Below are 23,225 nucleotides of genomic sequence, written 5' to 3' on the forward strand. Positions count from 1 at the left end.
CATTTAGTCTTTTGGTTCAAGTTTTTCATAGCAAATTCCTGTTTGAGGGGAATCTGGAAGATTTTAGCAAAAGCTCTTTGGCTGTATTTGAGTAAAAAAGAGAAGGAACGAGTATTTGTATTGGCAAGAAAAAGGACAGAAATAGTCAAGGTATGAAATTCAACATGATCTGCCTTTATGTCCTATAATGCAAACAGTTTGCACCCTACACTTTCTGACAGTCTTATGGCACAGAATAACCTGAAGGCTTGTTGATTTCTAGTTTTCTGTGGCTTAAGGGCTTCTGCATGGCCCTGTCACTCCTTTGTAAACTGTGGAAAGTTAGAAGGCCAGTTGATCTTTCACATACCTCAGCTGGCAAATCTCCATTTCCCAGCAGCAATCTCTTCTGAAAGCAGCTGCCATTCCAAATTTTTGGCTGCCTAATCAAGTCTCACAAATCAAATTCTAAAAAGTCCCATTAGCCTTCTGTTCAACAGGGAGGAATTAAATCTGAAACATTGTTGTGGAGTTCCACAAACGCTGAAATAGAAGGATCTGTTTCTGAGAAAGATATTTTCACACCACAAGTCATTTTAATGATGCATAATCCTTTACGTTTTCTGAGGTGAAACTTCACAAAAGGAGTAACAGAAGGCATGTATAGATATAGGTGAGACTGAGCGCATGTGCATTTTGGGCCATGAACAATCCTGGGTCTCAAATGTCCTTTGAATCATCTCTTTTTCATACAAGTACATATCTTAGAAAAGTAATGAAGAATGGGGATTATGAGGCACCAAGAGGAGATACAATCCTCATACTAAAGAAGTGTGCTTCAGCATTTTCCTTTAGTATATACTCTTACTCACTGGTGAATGGGCACTTGACCCCATTAACATAAGGCCAATACTCTCAAATGATATATTTCCTATGCTTTTATGGTCTGAATTCTTAAGAGTCACAGGATAATCTGCATTCTATTTAACGTGTCATGTGAGATATATACTGCTTATTTGGTACCTTTTATCTCAGGAGAACATGCGCTGACCTGGGGTCCAGGATTTCTGATTTCAGTAGTCAGGAGCTCCTGACATTTCTGTGCAGTTTGGCGACCCTTTGGTTGACACAGGCTGATAATCTGCAGCAATCAAATATTTATTCCCTGCTGCCTAAGTTTCTCTGAGAAGTTTCACTCACGTCTTAAACAGAACGATACATGATTACTCATAATCCAACTGCGGAGGTATATTTTGGCTGGTTTGCTCTAATTGCTCACTCATTGAGACACTTCTGAATGAAGTATGGCTATACCTGGGGTTCCTAGCCCATTCTGGGCCTGTCTGGCTCGCACAATCCACAAAGTCTTAAACTCTTGTTTAATGGTTACTCCACAAAAGAGTACATTTCTGAGCTGTGTCTGCCCACATCCAGAACTTGATCAACATCCCCTTCATCCCTACAGGCACTGCATTCCTTGGAATCAAAAGCATTCGTAACTGCAGAGGGCTGTCCCAGGGCAGGTGGGTTGCTTGGTCAAGGGTAGCATTCATGAACACGGACAAAGGTTTCCACAAATTGCATCTCGGGAGCTCATTCCAAAGGTCTTGTCTTTTCAAGCTCAGGGCTATTTTCTCCTAGTCATCTGCTTACCAAGGAAATATCCTAGCTTGCTACCCTTTATGGAAGCGTAGCCTGTCCTCAAGTGCCTGGGGCATTAAACTTTAGCGGATGGGAAGAGGACTGGACAGAGGTGGCTTGAGTGAACACTGAACAGTTGTGGCACTGTGGTTTTGCTGCCTGAGCTACGCTGTTGTGATGGTCAAAACTGCTGGTACTGGTATGTGTAATGCTGTCTGTGTCAGTGAAACGGCCCATGAGAAAAGCTAAAGGCCTTCAGCTAGGATTCATTTCTGGGCTCCTTCTCAGGCCTGATGCCAGTTGAGAGGAAAGAGCATCTTCTGCAGCTTGAACTGGGTTGAGGGGAGAAAGGGCTGTAAGGGCTGCCTTGTGTGATTGCTCTGGAAGGAAAACTGTAATTATGTGGAACAATGTGATGAATGTTTTATAATGGAAGTACAAAATTAGTGAGCTTTATTGATTCATCTGTAATGTACATACTATGTTATAAATGATTCATCTGAGAATTTAGTTTCTTACATTAGAAGCTCTTGTTCTGTTGGTTCACAAACACTCACATATTGAGGAATGAATAACATTGATTTTCCTCAAGTAGACTGATTGCTTAGGTGCAAGAATTTATCATTTTTTTTCCCCATGGACTATAGCAAAGGAAGAGCTACAGCTTTGATTTCACTGATTGGCAGCTTCTTCTATTCCTCTGGCATGCACTTTAATTTTTTTAAGGCAAAATGAAAGAATTGGTTTTTGTGGCATTCTCCTCTGCTATGCCAGTTTCTTAGCTGTATCCTTTTAGCAAAAGGAATTTTTAGATATATTCCCTTAGGTTTTTCATCATACTGTTCAGTATCCTGATGTTAACATTTATTTCTGTTACAGTTTTGAAGAAGCTGTGGCAGCAATGAGGCTGTTAAAAGGTAGATGTGAAATGTGAAGTAGCACCTGTATGTCAGAAAATTACACTTGGTACAGTGAAAGAGATTAGAACAGAGGGCAGAGAAGATAGCCCATGGAGAACTGTAAAAGGCATTGGCAGATTATCAGTGTCTGAATTAACCATTTGTGTCCAGACTGTAAAGCAGAGAGGAGTTATAAGCCTGAATGAAGGCACAGTTTGAGTTTTACTTTGCTGTCATCTAGACGTAACCCCAAACATCCTGCTGAGATTTGTGCAGCTTCCTACCCTTCTCCCACGCTACTCAAGACAGGTTGTGTTGACTGTAAACTGAAGTTTATGGTTACACAGAGATTACTTGGGAAGATATGAACTAGATCCTGAAATACTTTGTAGACAATATTTCACACAGAACTTTGCAAAACAGGGAGACCTGCTGCTCTGCATTCCTTCCTCTGCTCATCACTTTTAAAATCGTGTATGCATTAGCATCCTTAAAAAACCTGCATCTTGCAGGCCATGCTATCACAACAGAAGGGTGTGGATGGTTTTTATTGTACACTAGACTCGTCATTCTCATGCTGTGTGTTGGGTTCCTTCCAGCTGTTAAATCCTATTCACAGGCCGTACTGCCCAGCCCATCTCATTTTTCACCTACAATAAACCAGAGCCTTTAGAATACTGTTTCATGGGTGATGACAAGATGGACAGCATGCTGGAGGAAGGCTTCAGAAAAATTCCTGAAATATGGAATGCACCTTCCTTCCGCTCAGCTACTGTGCATTTACTACTGGTGTGCCAGGCACACAGGGCTCTGGGGAGCTGCTAAAACACTCCCGAGCTGCCGCTGATCACTAAAAAGCTCGTATTTCCCCCCCACCCCCCACCCAGTCAAGGACATCTCTGGTGAAGCAAGGGCAGAGACCACCAAGACGGGCTCAGCCGTGCGTACTGAGGAGCTCACGAAAGCCGGAGAGGACGACGGCACCTTCCAGGAGGGGAGTAACTCCTTCCCGCCCCCTCCCCGGGCCGCTGCTGCCGGCTGCGGGGCGGCAGGGCCGGGCGCTGCTCCCGGCCGGGTGCCGCGGGCGGGCGGGGCGGCGCCGGGTGCCAGCCCAGCCCAGCGCTGGGCCGCGGCGGGGGGCGGCCCGGCAGCCCCGCGCTCCGCAGCCGGCGGCGGGCAGGGCGCGCTGCCGCGGGGGCCTGGGCGAGCCCATCGCGCCGTGCGCGGAGGGAGGGAGCGAGGGAGGACGGGCCGACCGACCGGCGGGCGGGCGGGGGGAGCCGCTGCCAGCCGGGTGCGCGGCGACCTGATCCCTGTCCAACATGGTCGCCGCTCACACCTCCCATTCCACATCCTCCGGCGAGTGGATCGCTTGCCTGGATAAAAGGTATCGGCATCTTCGCCGGAGCGGCTGCGGAAGGATGCTGCGTGCGTGTCACCTGCCCCCCGCATGCCTGCCTGCCTGCATGTCTGTCTGTGTGTGTGTGTGTGTGTGTGCGTGCTGACACCCCCTCCCCGCTCCCCATCGGATCCTGCCTTACATAAGGAGCGTGCAGGTGGGAAGCAAAACGCCCGGAGAAAGCCGAGCCGGGGCGGCGGGGCAGGATGAGGGCTGGAAATGCTCTGGGCAGCCTCCACGGGGAGAGCGGCTCGGCGCCGGGCTCTGCCGCCCGGAAAATGCTGCACGTGGGGGAGGAGGGGGAGCTCCAGGGCGGGGAGAGGGCGCCGCGGCCCGGGGGCCTGGGGCTGCCGGCCGGGGACCCGCCGTGCCGGCCATGGCAGACCCGCTGCCCGCGGCGTTCGCGCCCCGGTCCGCCTCCGCCTCGCCTCAGCTGAGCACACCAGCCCCTGCCTCCTCCCCTTACCTCAGCGCACCGGCCCCGGCCTCGCCTCAGCGCACCGCCTCCCGCCTCGCCTCAGCACACCGCCCGCCCCTCGCAGGTCGGGCGGGAAAGGGCAGACCCCCGCCTCAGAGCGCTCCGGGCGGGACTGTTGGCCGGAGGGGGCGGAAAAATACGTGTCCGCCCCGACAGAGGCCGCCGGAGGCTCCCCTCGGCGGTGACAGCCTCTTGTCCCCGCTGCGGCGCCCTGGGGGCCTGCGGTTGCCCCCCAGGTCCAGGCGGGCGGGTGGGAGTTACGGCTGCCGACCGTGTGCTCAGAGGTGGTGTACTCACTTCGGAAAATACTGGCAAGTTATTTACCATTTTTAAAAAATAAATTCTTTGGAGGGCTTTCTCTGCGTGTTGCAGCAGAAAGTGAGTCTCGCAGTGTCGAGTTGCATGGTGGGTGGTTTGAAGGTCCTTTGCTGCATTCCTACCTTCAGCACTTAACGGATTAGTTCAGAAGTGAAGTGATTTGATTTCTGAACGCTCACTGTGTCTCCTGGTAGTCGAGGAAAATAGTTAACAAACATTTAGGCCATAAATATGCTATACGGTTCAAATAAAGCTATTGGAGAGAATTCACTTACCTGGCATATAGCAGTTTACAGAGCATCATTAGCCAGCTTTTGACAGTTGATGACAATTGGGGTTGCATTGTGGAGAGAAACCTTTGTGCACACAGAAGGAACCTTCCTCTTTTCATAATTTCTGTCATTTCCAGGTAGCCTCCTAGTGTTATAGGACTGCACCCCTAATTAGGTTTTCCTTAACAGGCCAGGCAGAAAACTGTAAGAAGTTAATGTAACTTTTGGCCTAGATACCTACCACAGATACTGACCTCCCTCTGTAACATGTGACTTAAGAGGAACCTCTTAGAAGTTAAATCGAGTTTATAAAAGTTGAAAGTAATCTAAATGTAAATACAAACAGAACTGGTGATGGTAACCTAGCCATATAAAATCTGAGGTAAAGCAGCAGGCCTGACTCTGCTCTGTAAGCTGACATTGAGCAGATAAGAAGCAGAGTATGAGCCCCAGTACTTTTTGGTAGATGATCCTGTAATTTCTCAGGTTTCTTAAATGCAATGCATTGTGAGATCTAAATTGTGAACTAAAATTCAGGGGTTTGTGCTTAATGAGGTGCATAGCCTTAGGGAGTGAATGTTTTCAGGAAACACATGTGAGGCATTTTATTTAGAAATGTCATTAAATTTATATGAAAATTAGTATGCTGACCATTTTTATAACGGGAATTTCATTAGAGCTATTAAGATGAAACTTTTTCCTTCCTTTTTGTTACTTGGAGTAAGCTAGTAGCACCAATCTGTTGAGTAGAAAGAATCAGTTCCGGGTGCCCTGAAGGGTTATGTATTATTTTCCTTACCTTTTCAGAAGGCAATCCGGGTGTAGGACAAACCCGTGACATGAGAGATTGTAGTTTTTTTCCTGATCTCTGCCATGCTTTGCTTTGTGATGATCGGAAGTACACTTACGCGTTTTGTTCTGCTTTTCCATTTAAAAAATACAGTTAAAGCTATGTTGGCAAAGTACTACAGGAATTTAAGTACTATTAGCTAAAGCATTTTTAATTAATTTGCACAGGTGTATTTCTTTTCTATAGATGATCTATCAGTGTACTCTTTTGGCTTATTATGTAATTTGTATGTATTTTAAGCCTCTAAAAAACCTCATAACGTTTTCTAACCTAGGTGTGGGTTCTGTAAATACAGGATCATTTAATGAGTCAATTCTCTGTAGGATACCTTGTGTTTTTATTTAATAATAAATATAACCTTAATATGCTTTAGTTAATGAATATATTTGTATTTTCAGGAGGAAGGCAGTTCTAAAACTGTTATGCTTCAGAATTTTTGGTGAGCCTCAGCAAAGATAATTAAAATGGCATGTAATATGGATTATCCAACTTTATTCTTTAAAAAAAAGGAGAATTAAACTCTAAATGGAAATAATGAAATACATCATGTACAGAAGTGATATGTTTTGTAGATGTTCTTCATGGTTTTCCTAAAGTCACACATCAGCTAGAACTACTAACATCTGAAATAAGAACACATATAAAGGTGAAGAACCACCAAAATGTTTCGGGAGAAATGTTATTACTATGTAGGGTACTGTGGGTTAGGACCACCAGTGCTTCAACCATGCAGCTTTCATGTGTGGTTACTAACCTAAACCAAAGAAATTAACAGTCAGAATCCAATAGAACTGTTCAGCAGGTGTTTTTTTTATTGGCAGAGCTGGGGTTGCTTGGGGATTCTCCACACTAAGGGCTCCCAAGAATTAGAAAGGGACATCAGTTTACATACACACAAATCATACATATTTATTAGATTTCCTAGGAAGGGGTGTCTTATGATAATGAATTCCCAGAATTCATTTGCATAATCTGAGCAAGTGTAGTGAAAATAGGGTGAGGGGGTCTTCCGTGGTTGGGGGAGGAAGTAAGTAGTCTTCTTCACAGTGTTCGCTAGTTGACCCTCTTTCCAGAGCATGCGCTGTGAAGCGAAGTCCAGGTGTCTCCCTCCTAAGTCAGCAAAATCAGTTTCCCTGTAATAGGGCCTCTGTGTCTCTTTGTTAGAGCTCCCCTTATCTCATTCTAGGAGTTGCCCAAGTGCCCACCGAAGGCCTTGAGTCTGCCATCAGTGATTTATGTAGGGACCCTAACAAGCCTGTCAATCTTACCTAAACAGTCAAAGGGATCTAAGGAAGCAGCTGAGGACTCAGGAGTCCTTGAAGAACAAATGAAGCAAAACACCAATCAAAGCTTTGAAACAAACGAAGCAAAGCACAAGCAAAGCTTTCATACATCACATCACAGTTTAGTCTTAATAACTGTGAGAAATTCATTTGTTTGAGCCCTTTTATTCCCTTTCAAACCACAAAAGCCAAAGATCAGCACTGAAAAATGAATTAGGACAATATTTTTATATAGAGTCACAGGTGCAAAGGTAAGGAAAAGCAGGAACAGAAAAGTTCAGAACACTGTGGTCTATCAAGAATATTTTGTTTTTGCAGGAGAGAGAGATCAGCGGTGAGCAACTGTTGTACCTCATTGTACCTGGAGATGTAAATAATTTTTCTGTTAAGGAAAACAGTCCTTTTATCTTTGAAGTAAATAGTTGCCTTACCACTGATTTCCCAGGGATCAGAAGCATGCCTACCATCTTAGCATTTTTCTGTATGTCCGATCTGCTCATAATTAAAAGAAGATTGCTGATTTATGCAGGTGTGTATTAGCTCAGGAACAATGTCTTCTCTACTCTCATGGTTGCTTTCACACTGAAGACTATCTAACCAGGATATTTCTATATTGACATACCTTTACTGAATGGTAGACAGAGTATTTTTTACATAACTTATTTCTCTAAACCTAATCACACTTATGAATTCAGGTAAATGTTCTAATTGAATTCAGATACAAACTTTTTAATGATGTACAGCATTGTCAACAGGTCTCTTATGAGTATATGGGTAGGCTAGAATGAAGAACTGATGATATTCTGAAAGAATTGTTGTAAAAGAAATAAAGAAAATGCTTGTTATCCTTTATAACCTGTAATTATGTCAAAGATAATGGGATATAGATTTATAATCAGGCAATATTGTGAATATTTTAGAATTGCTTTATGATGCTATTTTATTTACTTTTAAAAAATATTTTTATGCAATTGACAAAACATACACTGATTACTATATATTTTAAATTTCTACCCTTGCTTTTTATTTGTAACAAATCCATAGAAATAACACCACCATTTTTCACTTAGTTTGGATCTGAACAAAATGATGGACATATACTGCAGCTCCTGTTGGCCGGCATGCTTGGCGTTTTCTCTCTGCTTGTAGTATGTGGCTAAGTTGGTGTATGCTTGGATCAAGTCTGCATGGGGATATGTCAGCAGCAGGCACCATGGTGAATGTGGAAACTGGGAGACAGAGCAGTATAGACATAGCCTAAGTGCTTTCTAGCACTCATGCAAAGGAGCAGTCTTCTGAGAGTGATGAATAATAACAAAATTATCTTTCCGCATCATGCAACTCATTTTCTAGTCCAGTGCAAAGGTGCAGTCTCTGATGAATAATAAAAAAGCCTTTTTTCTTTCCATATCTCCTCAGAGAGACCAAAATAATTGTTAATATAGCTTGCCATAAGCTTGTAGGTCTCTGCATTTTATTGAATATATGAATTCAAAATAACTCATAGTGAAAGCAGGAGTTGTATTTTAAACAAATTCAAGCTGTTTTGTTTTCTGCTCATGGGTTTACGCATTTCTAGTGTCGGCTTCCATTTGTTACATGTGGTTGCAGTAAGTTACACACTTGTTCTATGGACAGATATTAAGAAGAAGAAATAGTATTTGTCCTAGCATTCATGTGTATAAACATTGTCATGGCCCACCAGAGCAAACTAGTATGTGCACATGCGTATCAGGGCATGGCATTTACAAATTTAGTTGGTAGTGTTGTGAAGGGGCTGCATGATTGGTGCGGTACTTGTGCAACTGTAGGTTTTCTCTTTTACCAGATGATACTGGAAACATGTCTAAACTGTCATTGCCTGAATTTTTGGCATGTTGTTAGGATTTGATCTCTAAAATCCTATATTCTGAGCAGATTAAATTTCTCTTAAAACAAACACTCATATTCCAGCGAAGGAATAAAAACCCAACAAACAAGCTAATTTAAATCATGCCCTCAAAGTCAGGTGGCCACCAGATATTTTTCAAATACAAGTATGGTTTTTTTTGTATCCAATGTGACCTCTGTTTTCGTCTGCATCTTAAAATTTGCTGCATTTAACAAGCTCATCATTCTTTTACTTCCTTTATTCTGTTAGTATTTTCTGCACTATATTTGGTGTGATCACTTACTATTGCTGCTTTATCAGTATCTTCAGCGAACGTTTCCTTAACTGACTTTCCACTTCATCTTTTAATTCAGCAGTTGTCAAAATATATGTCAATGTAAATCTGTAGAAGTTATTTCCTAGTTCCTGTAAGATTTAAATTTTCATTGGCTGTAATGATGCAGATCCTAAATGGGTAAAGGTACATTTAGCATAGTGTATTGGTGGATGGCAGTGGCCAGAGTTTGAATCAAAGGATTCATCACTTCTCCATATTGTTCAATTATAAATTTCATTTGCAATGTATCTCAGATTCTGTCTTCATATTAAAGCACTTTAATGTCTATTATGAAGCTGCAGCGCTGGTGAATGTAATTTCATTCAGATCTACTTCTGTCAAATGGAATTTTAACTGTCCTGAGCTCACATTTATGAAGGCTGGAAGGTTTATTCAATAACATTTAGTCACACCTTGGTTGCAAAATATGCACCATGCATAACAATTCTCATAAATGGAGAAAATTTCCTTGCAGTTTTATTTTTTCTCTTTAAGTATTTTGTCTTTTTAAAAAGCATATGAAGGTGAAAGTAATTCTTTTTATGTTTTGTTTCCTGTTATCATTATCAGGTATGTTATCCTATTATCATTACCATTATCATTATCAGGTAGTGTATTTTAAACTTAGATAAATCTTTATGAATATCATTACTTAATAAATAAATCTTCTGTCATTCCACACTTTATACAGATCTAAAAATTGACCTGCTGGAAGGTTGCATAATTTGTAGAGCAGGGTATGTAAAGAAATGAAATGCACTTGATTGCTCAGCCTAACCCTCCAATAATTTTTCAGTGCATTGGCCAAACTGAGTTGAAGGCACAAATACAATTGAGTAATATAATAATGAGATGATTGTGTAAGTAGAGTCCTCGATATTTGCTTTCCTTTGGCCCTTACTGAAGAAGACAAAACTCAACTATTACAAATTCTTTCTGACTGCAGCTGACAGCCAGTTGGTCTGCATTTAACTGGCTGGTCAATAAGTACATGCGTAGATCTACAGCATTTCTTGTGCCTTGCATAGGAGGACATGAGAGATTATCACAGAGACTGTTGGTGACAGTTGCTTCAGTTTAATCCAGAGATCAACTAGTTTTATTTGTCTATTATGTAGTGTGATACTCTGTTTTCTAATAATAGCCTCACCTGTGAAAGAAATACATTGTATCTGCTCATCCTTCATGGGCTGTCACTGCTCTCTGAAATGCAATATTGCCCTTTTAAAGAGTTAAAAAGAGCAAGGGAAGGAAATGAACTTCAGTGGTTTTGTTCAGTTAGAGCAGGGTTCAGATTTTTGAACAGATATTATAGACATAAACATTTTAAAATTCTAGACGCATCTTGGCAAAGAAGGTAAAACTACATATCTTCTGGTTTTGCTTTTTTTTTTTTTTTCCCCAAGTGTCAAACCAATTATGAAGAAGAACCTAAAAAAAAAGACTTATATAGTAGAAGAGAAAGTAATAGGTTGTCGTTAGATAAACTTGATAAAAACAAAACAAAAAACTCCAACTTGTTCCTTTCTTCTAGGTTAACAAGTCTTTCATAGCATACGTAAATATTAAAATATTTAACCTTAACACCATCAAAATAGTTTGTCTTATAAAGCTATATATGCTACGCATGAACAGAAATACTTGCTGAAATAGTGTGTTTGGAGAATTGTAGCAATTATCCTCTGTCTGTATTTAAACTTTGGGCTTGAATAGTTTGCACTTAAAGATATGAAATATCTTTTTTTAAGAATACACTCCTGGCAGGTTTTTTTATAATCTCCTTTTACAGATAGTCGAGTAGACATTGTCAAGAAAATTGTTTTATCTCTCTAAAATACATGCCTGAAATCTTCACAACCAAATAAATTAGGGGTAAAATATCCTTTAAAGAAGCCTTACTGACGTAATTGAATAGAGATGTATAACTAGCAGTGATGCTGTCACTTGTGTATGTATGCTGTGATGTTGTACTGAAGAAGTGGAAGGAGAAGATAGATGAGGTCTTGTGTGAAAACATTACTGCTAGATAAGACTGTGCTGTGAGGAGGCAAATTAGTAATATAAATAAGGAGCTGGATGAAGTGTTAGTGGTCAAACAAAGCAGAAAGGCTTGCAGGGTAGTGAAAATAAATTAAATACTCCTGCTTTTTGTAATTTCCTAATCATTTTTTAGACCTGCTTTGCAACACTGCAAATGCCCACCTCATTTTGGCTACAGAGAGATGGGATGTCAGCACAGCACTCTGTTGAGATACAAATGTAGGGACAATCATCTTAAATTGCAGATTGGAGGGGGGAGTGTAGGAGTGTCAGCCCTGCGTTATCCTTCGTGGTAAGAGATACTAAGTTTGAAGTTTTCATTTCCAAACCAGTCATTCCTCCTGCATGGTTTTGTCTTGGCATTTGCTATGCTCACGGCATGATACCTACTCAGTTATGATTGATGGGCCAGTTAGTGAGGTGTAGTTAGTACAGCAGCTGCTAAAGCTCTTTCTGGGCTTGTACCCTGCAGACTTAAGGGAGATGGAGTTATAGCAGCAGCTGCCCCACAAAGATGATGAAAAGTTGGGAAAAAGGGGTAAGAAGCAGTGGTTTTAAGCAAAAAAAAAAAGTTGAAGACAACAGTACCACTTCCACCATTTGGTTTACTTAAAATTTATTTTAAATTGGGTGAAGCAGCCTAGGGAGTGGGTGCTTCATTGGATAGAGTCATAGGTTTTCTACAAGAAGGACAGCCTTGCCTTTAAATTCTTCTACGCTACCTCATACCTCTACCAAACTGTTGAGAGATGAAGAATTTTAAGATTGAATTAAGAATTCAATTAAGATTGAATTAAGAATTTAAGATTGATTTAAGAGAGTTGTCCATACTTTTAGATTTGACTGTGGTCTTATTCCATACATTGGACTTCAGAAACAGGAGTACACTTAGGAAAGGACAGAAGCTTTAGCAGAAAATCCATTGGTAGCTGAAGTCTCACTGAAATACATCTTTTAACTTCTTATGCTCGTGGATATCAAGTTATAACTGCAGCATTAGCAGTGAGGGGACGCTTCAATAGTATATCAGCATCAGTGTCACAGAACAGAAAGAAGGACATCCTCAACAGCACTAGTTTAGCAGAGTCTAAACTCAGTGAGATTGCTCTCCAGTGAACAGCAGCGGTGATGACAGAAGAGTGACTTCAGGTGCTCTGATATGTTCTCTGGGAAAGCCTTTCTCGAGGCTTTTGGAGCCATGTAGGGAGGGTGGTTGTAGAGATATTCACCTCCTTGGGGTTGACTTTTGCAGCGCATCTGCCTGGTTTGGGGAACAGTTCCTTTCTGGATTAATACCACTGCCTCCTATCAGTGTGACTACAGTGACATTAAAGCTTGAATAATGTTCAATCTGCCATCAATAGTACTTTCCTAATTAATAGGTTTAATCATTAATGTTCTAAGGAATATATTATTAGTTATTTAAATATTATTCCAAACTATGCTTTAAAAAAGCCAAATTTACAGCAACTTAGTAAGGTATCTGCAATGAGGAAGTAGATTTATGTTGTCCTGTACTGATGTTGTTCCATGCTAGGCAGCTTGTACTTAGTAAATAGAAAACAATATTTGGCATCATAAATATGTTCATTAATGGTAATTTAATGATGATGACAACAGTTACAATTATGTTAATTTTATTAAAAGATAGTTTGTGGAAAGTGGTCATACTTTGAGTTTTGCAGGCATGTGGAAAAGCAGATAACTGATGCCATGCTATTTTATTATTCTCATTATGCTCTCTCACTAAGTAAAACTGTCCTTTTAAAACCAGTCTCATTCTTATAGATTATAAACGCTTAATAGAAATGAGTTTGAGTGCTATTGCTATTACTGTTACACTGCAATCTGGAGTTTTTACACAGGCAGAATTCCATGTCCTAGTAAGGACTAAGGGCCACCTCAGTTTGGGACACATAGTGTTAATTCCTTACTCCTAAACGTTGAGATAATTTCCGGGGAGCTCTGATCAACTTCAAAGGCATTTTGTTGTCAAACAGCTTGAATCCTAGTTCATTTTAATGCTTTTTCACCATCTTAACCAAACAGCTAAATCTTAAAGGTTTGTCTGTGTGTCTCATTTGAGCGATAGTAAGTTGTTATCCTGGGGTACAGTTAAGATTCCTTGCACATTTTTGTGCTGGCTGCTGCTTTTTTTTTTTTTTTTTTCTTTTGGTAAAACACAGCTGGAGGAGAAGGTATATTTTCTTAGATAGATTAATGGTTAAATCATTCACTGAGAGCATCTCCCAGATTCTGGCTTCATTTCCAAATGTGCTGGATCAAAATGTGTGCCCCCCCAGTAAAAGTATTTGTGGAAATTTGGTTGCACACGGTGATACTAGACCCAGTATATTTTGAAGAAAGCCTACTGAAACGAATGGCTTGCAGTAATGAGCTATTAAGAAACACTGTAGAGAATATAACGATTTTCAGGTTACTAGTATGAATATTACTTAGAAATTTGGATTCTTTTTTTTGTTTAGAGTGTATCTTTGCGTCCCCCTTCAAATGCACACTTGGTGTACTCCAAGTGGAAGTCACTGCTACTAATACAAAGTAGCTCAGCTGCTTGCAAAAGTAAGTGACTAGGAACACATGCCTTTAGTTTGGTTTTTCACTGCTGTGCTGATGTTTAAAACTCTGAAAAGTGTGGCTTAACTACCTGTGAGAATGCTTGTCCTTCCATGATGACTCACTTTACTAGAGTCATGAAGCAGCTCCTTTGTCAAAAGGAGCTTTTCCTGCAGCACATCTGCCTGACACAGGACACTCCTTGCTGCATCAGTGGAAGTAAGCCCTGCTGTCAGCTTCTGAACTAATGGAAACCCTGTTTCGCTTCTTGAGCCTTCAGCAGCTTTGAGGAAAAAAAGCTACACAGTCTATGAACTAAATCCCTCCAAATCTTGTCCTTTTGACAGGACCAGAAGTGGAAGAGGTTTCTGTACTCGTGTTTCAGAAAGAGCACTGGGAGAACAGCGTTAAGTTTATACAACCTGATGCATAGTGTTTGCTAACCCTGTTTGCTTTTTCCCCATCTGACTGTATTAAGCAATTAGAATCACTAAACACTGAGACCCTACAGTCAATTCTATGCACATGGACTGCTGAACTTGAACAGAGTCAGCTATGAGCAGTTGTATGAATGAAACAGTCTCAGACACAGTTTTTCTATGGAAGGGGGATATTCTGAGAATGATCTCCCCTTTTTTCCTTGTTGGCCTTTGCTGTTAATTTTGAGAGTCCATAAATGAAGGGAACTAATGTTCCAAGTGGTGGTGTAGTTTGGGTAGGGATCTTGTATAAACAGATTTTAAATCTGTTTGCAAGTTGCACCTCCTAATCTTCTTAAAAGGATTTTGACAAGAGTTAATGCTTATTAGTACCCGTCAGCTAGCTCACAGTCAAAAAAAAGAGAAAGGAATGAGTGAAAATCTTACTTGAAATATTTCAGAAGGGAGCTGTTATAGTTGCTTGTGATTTAAAATGGTAAGAGGATGTCACTGTGATGTAGAAGCAACTGTGTACACCAGAGAGTTACTGTTCTCATCTGTAGTTAATAAGGATAAGCAGAGTTTAAATGAGGATAGAGATTTAATCCCTCCTAGATTTAATTTAATAAGAAAGATGAGAGACAGAGATTCACTGTGAATGAGATCTGGGCTTCTTCCCTGAGACAAAGATTTGAATCCCTTAAGTCTTTGATTCTGAAGAGGAATCTTTAAAAAAAATCCTGTTGGAAGGAGTGCTTACACTGTAGATGTAACAATGAGATGATAAAGATATGTATTTGTGAGCTTAGTCTTTGTTCACTGGAAGCTACCTGATTTCTGTTCATTTAGAAACTCGTCCACTGGCTAAAAGGACATTTTTGTTAGTAAAATTAACTAGCAGCATTTGAGTGAGTGATGGGTCTAATGGTCACTGACAGTTGTCTATCTTTCTGTTATCCCTTTATACATAAAAGATTTCTGCATCTGATCCTGCATGATCTCATAGGAATGTTCTATGTTTCTTTCTGTGCGTAGTGGTAGTGATTTAGTCTGTTATGAAAGATTCTTTCTAATGCTGTCAGCTAGTGGTTGGCTTACCTGCTGATTCATAACGCTTGATAATCACATTCAAAATATATGTTATGGAGCTAATCACTTTACTTTCATAAATATGCAGTAGTTTTCTGAACCTGCTGAACTGCTGGTCAACATGCAACTTGTTGGAGAGAATTCTACAATTTTATTTTTCTTGAAATCTTGTTTTTTAAAAGGTGTTACTGTCATAGATTTTAAATATTTTAAATATGGATTAAAACTCTTTACCCTTACCAATGAACAGTTAAGATTCTTGCTTGCCTGTAATTTGCTCCAACATTGTCAGGAACTGTGTGAGAATGTATATTAAAGTTGTCTTTATTGCTTGCAAGTGAGAAAACCAAATAGTCAAGTTAGTTTGTAGCCAGTAAAATGCAGAAGAGAGATGTGGATACAGGATTACTGCTGATATCTAAAGCTTTTCTTTTAGCCAAATAGAGAACTTCTATTTTGGGCACTGATTCTGCAGACCTCTTGTATGTTTGGGCATCTGTTTATTTGTGTTCCCTTACAAACTTAAAACTATACGTCATTCGGAGTTCTTTAGGACAAGGACTGTATCATCATATGTACTTTTACAGTAATTGCTACGGCAGGACTTTGGTGCTGAATGGACTTCTGGACACTGCCTGTGTTGAAATGATAATAATCATGCTCAAGTTGATAACAGACAGTTGTTAATGATGTACTGGAAGGGTACCTGTGAAATGCATTTTAATTGGTTTATATTATAGTGTGAGGTTTAATGCAAACATTTGTAAATTTGGTGCATGCAGGTGGGGATGTTTCTCTGATAAAGCCCTTGAGAAGTTTGTCCTTTGTTTTCTTGCAGACCTTTGGAACGTTCCAGTGAAGATGTAGATATAATATTCACACGACTGAAAGAAGTGAAAGCTTTTGAGAAATTTCATCCAAATCTTCTCCAGCAGATATGTCTCTGTGGATATTATGAAAATCTGGAAAAAGGAATTACATGTAAGAGAGCTTCATGTGATGATATATTTTATGTAGATAAAATTGGAGGTTAGGCTGGGATTGTCTCTAGGAGATCGATGAGAGAGCACAATCAGTGGAACAGCTATAAAAATGTTTACAGTCTTAGTCGTGGGGGAAGGCAGAACTAAAGTGCTGCTTGCTCTACAAATACAGTGTGTAGTGAATCTATGGTAACAAGACACACATTATTGGATTGAGGACTCTGCCACTGTTTTGTTGAAAGATTAGAAGCAAGTCATTGCACTTAAGCCTCATTCTTCCCCTGTAAATGTATTGATCTCTTTTATAGGTGCTTTGTGATGTCATGGGCAAAGGTGTATCACCTAGGGATATCACTAATAGTGTGTGGTTTGCAGCCACTTTGAATAACACAAGATAGATTTGCAGAGCTGCATACTGCTGTGGGGTGCAACACCTCTGTGCCTGCTCTGGCAGCCTGTGTGCCTGATGAAGGTGGACAACTGTGCTTGGTCTGTGAAGCTGATATGGAAATGAGTGGTAGTCCTGTGCTGGGAGTGTGTGAGTTCCCAGAGCTGTACCGGGGGAATAGCTGATGACGACCCGTGCTATTTAGTAGAGTCTCAGGTACCCCTCCAGTAAATCTGGCATGCTTTAGGCACACAGCACTGGGGTTTGCTTAGAGTAATAGGAATTCTGATGCTCTGTAATCACAAAGTTGGAATGCCTGAACATCAAAGTCTTGCAGCTGCTTCTCAGCCAGAACTCTTACTAAAGTCAGTGGGAGCTGTGTCTGCATTGGAAGAATCTGAATTTCAAAGAGATATCATTCAGAAAGTATTTTTTTGTTTTTTTGTTTTGTTTATTAACTAAGATAACAGTAAAAGAGAAGGAATCTGGGGAGAAGAGTAAAGCAACTCTATGTGCTTTCATTGTTTCTGTAGTGTATTGACCAGTTCACTAAAATAGGTGCTTTGCAGTGTCATTGGAAATATTGTAATACTAAGTAAGTAGTCTGATATGGCAAATGCTATCACGCCAGCAGTGACTACAGTAGTACAGTAATATGATGGAAAATGTTTGTTAATGTTGCTTAACTTAAAGAGAGAGCACTTATTTACAAGATTTCATCTTTCCAGTATTCCGTCAGGGTGATATTGGGACGAACTGGTATGCTGTTCTGACAGGATCACTGGATGTGAAGGTTTCTGATACAAGCAATCACCAGGTAAAATAGATTTTTTATTGAAACCATCCAGTCAGTAGTACAAAGAAAGTGTATGACTTATGCTGAAGTAGATGACAACATACATTGTACAGATATTTTCTTATCACAAGCATGTTTCTCTGAGTCTCCTTCATTCTTAGTTGTCCTTTGTCTATGGAGGCAAATAATGCCATTGATTTCAAGAAAACTGATATGTAATGCTCTGAAAAGGGGTCTGTATTTTCATATGAAGCAAGACTCCTCTGTCTTTTCCAATAGTGCCATATGAAGTTAGGCAGAAGATCTAAGAGTTGTTAATTCATTCCCTGGTAGTATTTTAATTCTGTTTTTGTTCAGAAGGTTCAAACCAAACCCACCAACCGTGCAGTCTGATAATGGCATACTGCAGTCTCCACTGCAAAAATGGGGAAGTATTATCAGATATCGGAACTACTGCTGTGTTAGACCAGAAGCCTGGAGTTAATACCTATTCAGTATTAAGAAATAGAAGAACAAGTAAAATTCCCCCCAAATTGCAAGCAATTTCTCAGTATCTTATCACACCTGGATTTACAAAATTGGGAATTCTGAGTAAATACAAAAAAAAAAGGATAAGATTTTTCTCCCGGAAAGAGTCTCCCACCCATGTTGTCTAGTGTCATGCTGACAAGTCATGCACTTCCTGCTGCTAGTTGAGTCTTCTGGGAAGGCATCATGTGCCATGCCCTGCTCCCATGTTTGAGATCTGGGATTGTCCCATCATGTAGCTCAGCCTGGGGTTGTACGTCTGACATGTGTCTTCACATGAATGGTAGAGTTATCCAGGAGCTGAAGTATAACACTACCCTCTTTGATCCCCTTGACTGAACATTGCATGTGTGGGGTGGTGGTGGTGGTGATGGTATATTGTCTTAAGTTTGGCTGATTGGGGAAGGTTTCTTGCTTATAGCAGATTGGCAGAAATTGGATTTTTCACTCTGTTGAGCACTGCATCACCAGTCAGAATGCAAGTCAAGGCAGTGTGTGAGCACCAGGTCTTTCTACTTCTTACAGTAAAATGATAGATACAAAAGGAACTTTTTTTCATATAATTATTTTTAGCAACCTCTTCACTGTACTAAGTAGAGACTGATTGAGAGTATAATTAGCCTAATTTGAGCAATTCTCAGCATGGCCTGGCTGTCATCGGTATTGTCACAACGTGGAATAGTATTGGGCTCTTATGAAACCCTTTTCTGTGCAGGTCTGAAGCAATCAGGAGTATTTTCTGGTGTTTGCCAAAAGATGGCACTACGCTGTTGTTAAGGACCAATGCTCTTTACTGAATCAAAAAGAAATATATCCACAAAAGTGTTCTGGATGTGGAAGTTAAATTAAGAATATGTTTAAAGTGTTGAATTGTTTCATTAGATGGAGGAGGGAACACACTGGCATTTGTGGAAATCTAATGTAAATATTTTTTTCTGCTTGTTCAGGTTCACTGCATTTTCCTGCTAGTAGGAAACTACAGAACTACAATTAATGTAGTTCTGGAAATTATATTCTGCAGTAATTTCTTAACCTCACGTTTCCTTCTCACAGGAACAATGAACTGACTTCTTACCACTGCCTCGTTGCCATAGGATATGGCCTCACTGTCAAAAGGACAGCAGCTCATGCATTTACCATTCCAGTGCTGGATTAAGTTTGGTGGTTGAGGACCCTAAATAGTATTTTAGTCCAGTATTTTTTCTGGATTTGCTCCAACTTGGTGTTTATACCATGTCCCTCCTTGTCCATCCTTGGTCTCCTGTTCCTCGTCCTGCCTTTAGCTCTGGGGTGCCCTGTTTCATTCTTGTCTGTACCTCCTTGTTGGCATGGTGCTGGTCATTCTTGAGCTTGAATTACTTGCTAGCACTCCCTGCCTACTGTGCTCAGTACAAACCCAGGTGATGGAGGAATTAGAGTGAAGCTCCATAGGTGGGCAGCCCTTACAGACTCGGTTGCCAGTATTGTGCTCCTAGCTAGAAATGGATGACAAATGCTCAAGATGCTTGTAACGTACCCTGGAGTACCTTTTCCAATAACAGTACCCAGGAGCCAAAGCTTCCTTTGCAAAGTCATAGTAATGATTAATTGCTCTGTTGTTACTATTATACCATAAATGGCACTAATGCTAATGAGAAACTTCCAGCAGAGCAGAAGAGATACAGAAATTTACCTGAGTTTACAAGTTTAGAAGTTTGTAGTGTCATGTAAGTACAAAAAGACTATGCCATCTTTTTCTAGGAAGAGAGAAGCCAGCTTTGTATTTAGGTTCCTATTGGTTAAAGAGTCTTTAGCCACGATTAATAATCTTTTAAGATGAGCAGGAAGTTGTGCTAGAATGACCACCTGAGTTTTCTTGCAGATTGAATTATCCTGTGATTATATGATGATGCCTACAGTGTTAATGTGGAAAATCAATTATCTTGATTAAAAATATATTACTTCCACTTTTACTAGGTGTTTATCTGTCTACCTGGGGAACTTAAATTTCAGCAAGCCTGGGAGTAAATGTGTTGTATAGCAGCTAACATGTGCTAACTCTTTATGCAGTCAGCTTTGGTGTTTGGTAGTTTTCTCCCACTAAGGGAGTAAGTTCCTGTACACTCGGTGCTTACTAAGAATGTCTTAATGGCCTTTGCTACTGTAGAGACATGTAGTTACATGTCTTGCACTAGCAATTATATCTAAATGCCCTAATGGATCAAGACTTCAGTCTAGCTAGTGAAGTATTAATTCTTAAACATTCTTGCTGCCTATTAGCTTAGTCATGCAAATACCTGTGGTTTATCACAGAAAATATTAGTAGTACTGATCAGGACTAAATTGAGAATTCATATAAACAGAAATTACCTTTTTTTGCCAATATGATAAGAAGCAGCCTTCCATGTACTGATTTAAATGTTTTAATAAGGACGAACACACACATTTAGTATCTCATAAAGCCTTGCTTTCATATTGATTTGGAAAAATCCTTTCCGACTGCTTGCAAAACTGTATTATGTCACAAGAGGGCAGTGTTAGAATACATAGCAAACTGAGTACAGGCAATGTTTAATACTAAAATGCCTAGTTTGTAAAACATCTTCAACTATTCACAATATACCTGTTTTAAAGAGTTTGACCAGAGCAGATTTCTCTATTACTGTTAGTTCTGTTCCACTGAGGTGGCAAAATATGCTAGCTCCTGCTGATCATGATGGTACTTTCATTTGCCATTGAAACGGGACGATACGATTTACAATACAGAGAGATCTGACAGGATTGCCCATCCAGTACATCCTGAACGGTGGCTGGTCTGCTTTCTGTACAAATTATTTATGAATTTTCTGAGTATTCAACAATCAAGAAGAGACTGAAGAGGACTTTTTTTTTTTTTCATGTAAAAATGTCACACTATGAATTGCAGAGGTAAGTGTAATGCACTGTTTCGGTCTTGCCTTAACTTGTTTGTAACAAATACCCTGATAAATATTGTACTTAAAAGTCACACAAAGACTTAGTAAGTCCCCTTCAAAATAAAGAGAAAATGCAGCCTGTTTAGAATCTGTCAGAAGGAGGTCTTTACCCTCAGTTATAAACAGATTCTGGATTTAATTTTTATTTGAGACTGTTACCTACCCAATGTTACAACCAAGGTATGTAGTCATAAGAATTCCTCAGAGATATTCCTAGTTTGGTGTTGTCTTAAAAATACTGACTACCTTGTGTATGTTTCATTTCTGAACTCTGTTTTGGGAATGAACAGGTTCTGAAGGATGACTGTTGGTAATGTCTCAGAATAAAGTTGGGAGTAAATGCATTATGACAAAAGCATCAGTGTGACATCTTTGTCAGATTCTGCAACATTGTGTTTTACTTAGATTCAGAGCCTTTTGCCCCAAATGATTAAGATTTATATTCCTATGTGATAAAATGGGAAGGAACAAAGAGAAGAAAGACAAAGACCAAATAGCAATTTGATCTGCAGTTTTGCTGTAGTCTTCCGGTTATTGCTAGTAAGCTGGCCAGTTTTTTAAAACAGAACAAACTGAATACAGGACACTGACTTTACAATTAGCCTTTTTAAGAAAAGCTCTAAAGGAGGAGCTCTGGGTGTTTGGGTGGTACAGCAGTGCCAGTTGTGGGAAGATGCAGAGGGCTGGGGATCAAAAGCCAAATAAATTAGTGTCGTTGCTGAGAAGAATGACTGTGAAGAAAGAGGTTCAGATGTCCGTGTAAGAAAGGGAAGAGTTTCCTGGCTGTTTGAAACTGAGAACAAAGGAGGTATGTGATAAGTCGAGGTGGAAACACAGAAAGGGATTTAAGCAGGGCAGTCTTTGCAGTACTGCTTTCTGCGTGTAAATACCATTATGTATGCCTGTAAATAGCCATTATGTATTTTGGAAATAACCTTTGTGAAGTTGTGACATAGGTTTGTACTGTAGTCTGTAGTACAGTGCGAATATGCCCAAGCTAGCTTTAAATTATTTAGTCTGAGCATGAGAATTGCTTTACCCATTTTAACACAGAGATCGGTTGGACTAATGTACTCAGCTGAGAAGCAGGGTGTGTTGGCCCATGCTGAGCTCCACAGTGTCATGGTTGTAAAAATTTTGGTTTTGAATTTAGCTTATTAAAAGTTAAAATAGAAAAATCATTTCGCTTCTGTCTGTCAGATAACCTAGGAAAACGTCCCAGACATTGCAGGTGGCTTTTAGAGGATCAGATAGAAAGGTATGGAAATAATGAATATGTTATTACAGTATGGTTAATCTAATCTGTAAATATTTTAATTAGGAACTAGAAGAGAAGTTGGTCACAGTTTTTCTGGAAGCCTTCTTTAAGCAAATAGCCATGTCTTGTGTAAAGAAGATGGCCTAACATATGTTGGCAAACTGCAGTTCTAGTGTAGGAAGATATTTCTCTGTTATCATTAAAAGTAGTTTGATAAGGATTTCCTATCTGAATGGCTGAAAAATAATTCAGTGGAGGTAATGGAACAGGAAAATCACTTCATAGAACAGATAGTTGACTTTCATGTGCATCCTTTGGTTTCACTGTTATAAAAGGAAATTTTTGCCTGGAACAAACTGAACTGTGTCAAAGTAATAAGAAAACTTTCAAAAATTCCAGTTTTTGTAGATCTCCAGTTAAACATGGAGATGGTATAGAGTCCTGGAGGGATGCAGGTGCAGAGATGAGGTAAAGGTACAAAGTGTGGGGAAATGATGAAATTAAAAACAAACTAGCTACATCAACTCCCTTTTAAACTCAAATGTTGAATAAACTAAAATTTCAAAGAAAAGTCCTCAATCCCTGTCAACCTAGCACTCATATTTTTTTTTCCTATTTTCTTAATTTCTCTTTCAGATACCATGATTTTGTTTACACACAGTACAAAAATTCTGTTTGCCAGGTTGGAAAATAGAAAGTGTCACAGTCAGGTGGGAGCATGCAGGGATGTGCCTTGTGATGGTGGGGGAAGGAGTAAAGCAGAGCCTTGTTTCTGATTCTCATCCGTTCTGTAAGAATGGTCTTACAAATTCAATAATATTTTAGATTGATGGGAAGGGGGGGAGGTTTAACAACTCTTTCACTGCATGT

The 23,225-nt window shown here is 40.0% G+C and overlaps 1 protein-coding gene across 4 annotated transcripts in view; it reads left to right on the top strand.

Annotated features, from left to right (window-relative positions):
- The first annotated feature begins 3,743 nt into the window (after positions 1–3,743).
- The window catches only part of RAPGEF4 (Rap guanine nucleotide exchange factor 4), a 157,340-nt gene continuing 137,858 nt past the window's right edge, over positions 3,744–23,225 (top strand). For all 4 annotated transcript variants that reach the window (XR_012633909.1, XM_074910253.1, XM_074910254.1 and 1 more), the window contains exons 1-3: positions 3,744–3,906; positions 16,287–16,429; positions 17,548–17,636. Coding sequence is in view for 3 of the 4 variants with exons in the window: in XM_074910253.1 (XP_074766354.1) it covers positions 3,842–3,906; positions 16,287–16,429; positions 17,548–17,636 (297 nt within the window). In the remaining variant the exon portion in view is untranslated. The remainder of the gene's footprint in view (positions 3,907–16,286; positions 16,430–17,547; positions 17,637–23,225) is intronic.

Source organism: Athene noctua, chromosome 7, assembly GCF_965140245.1.
Source record: "Athene noctua chromosome 7, bAthNoc1.hap1.1, whole genome shotgun sequence".
In the NCBI taxonomy this organism is placed as follows: domain Eukaryota; kingdom Metazoa; phylum Chordata; class Aves; order Strigiformes; family Strigidae; genus Athene; species Athene noctua.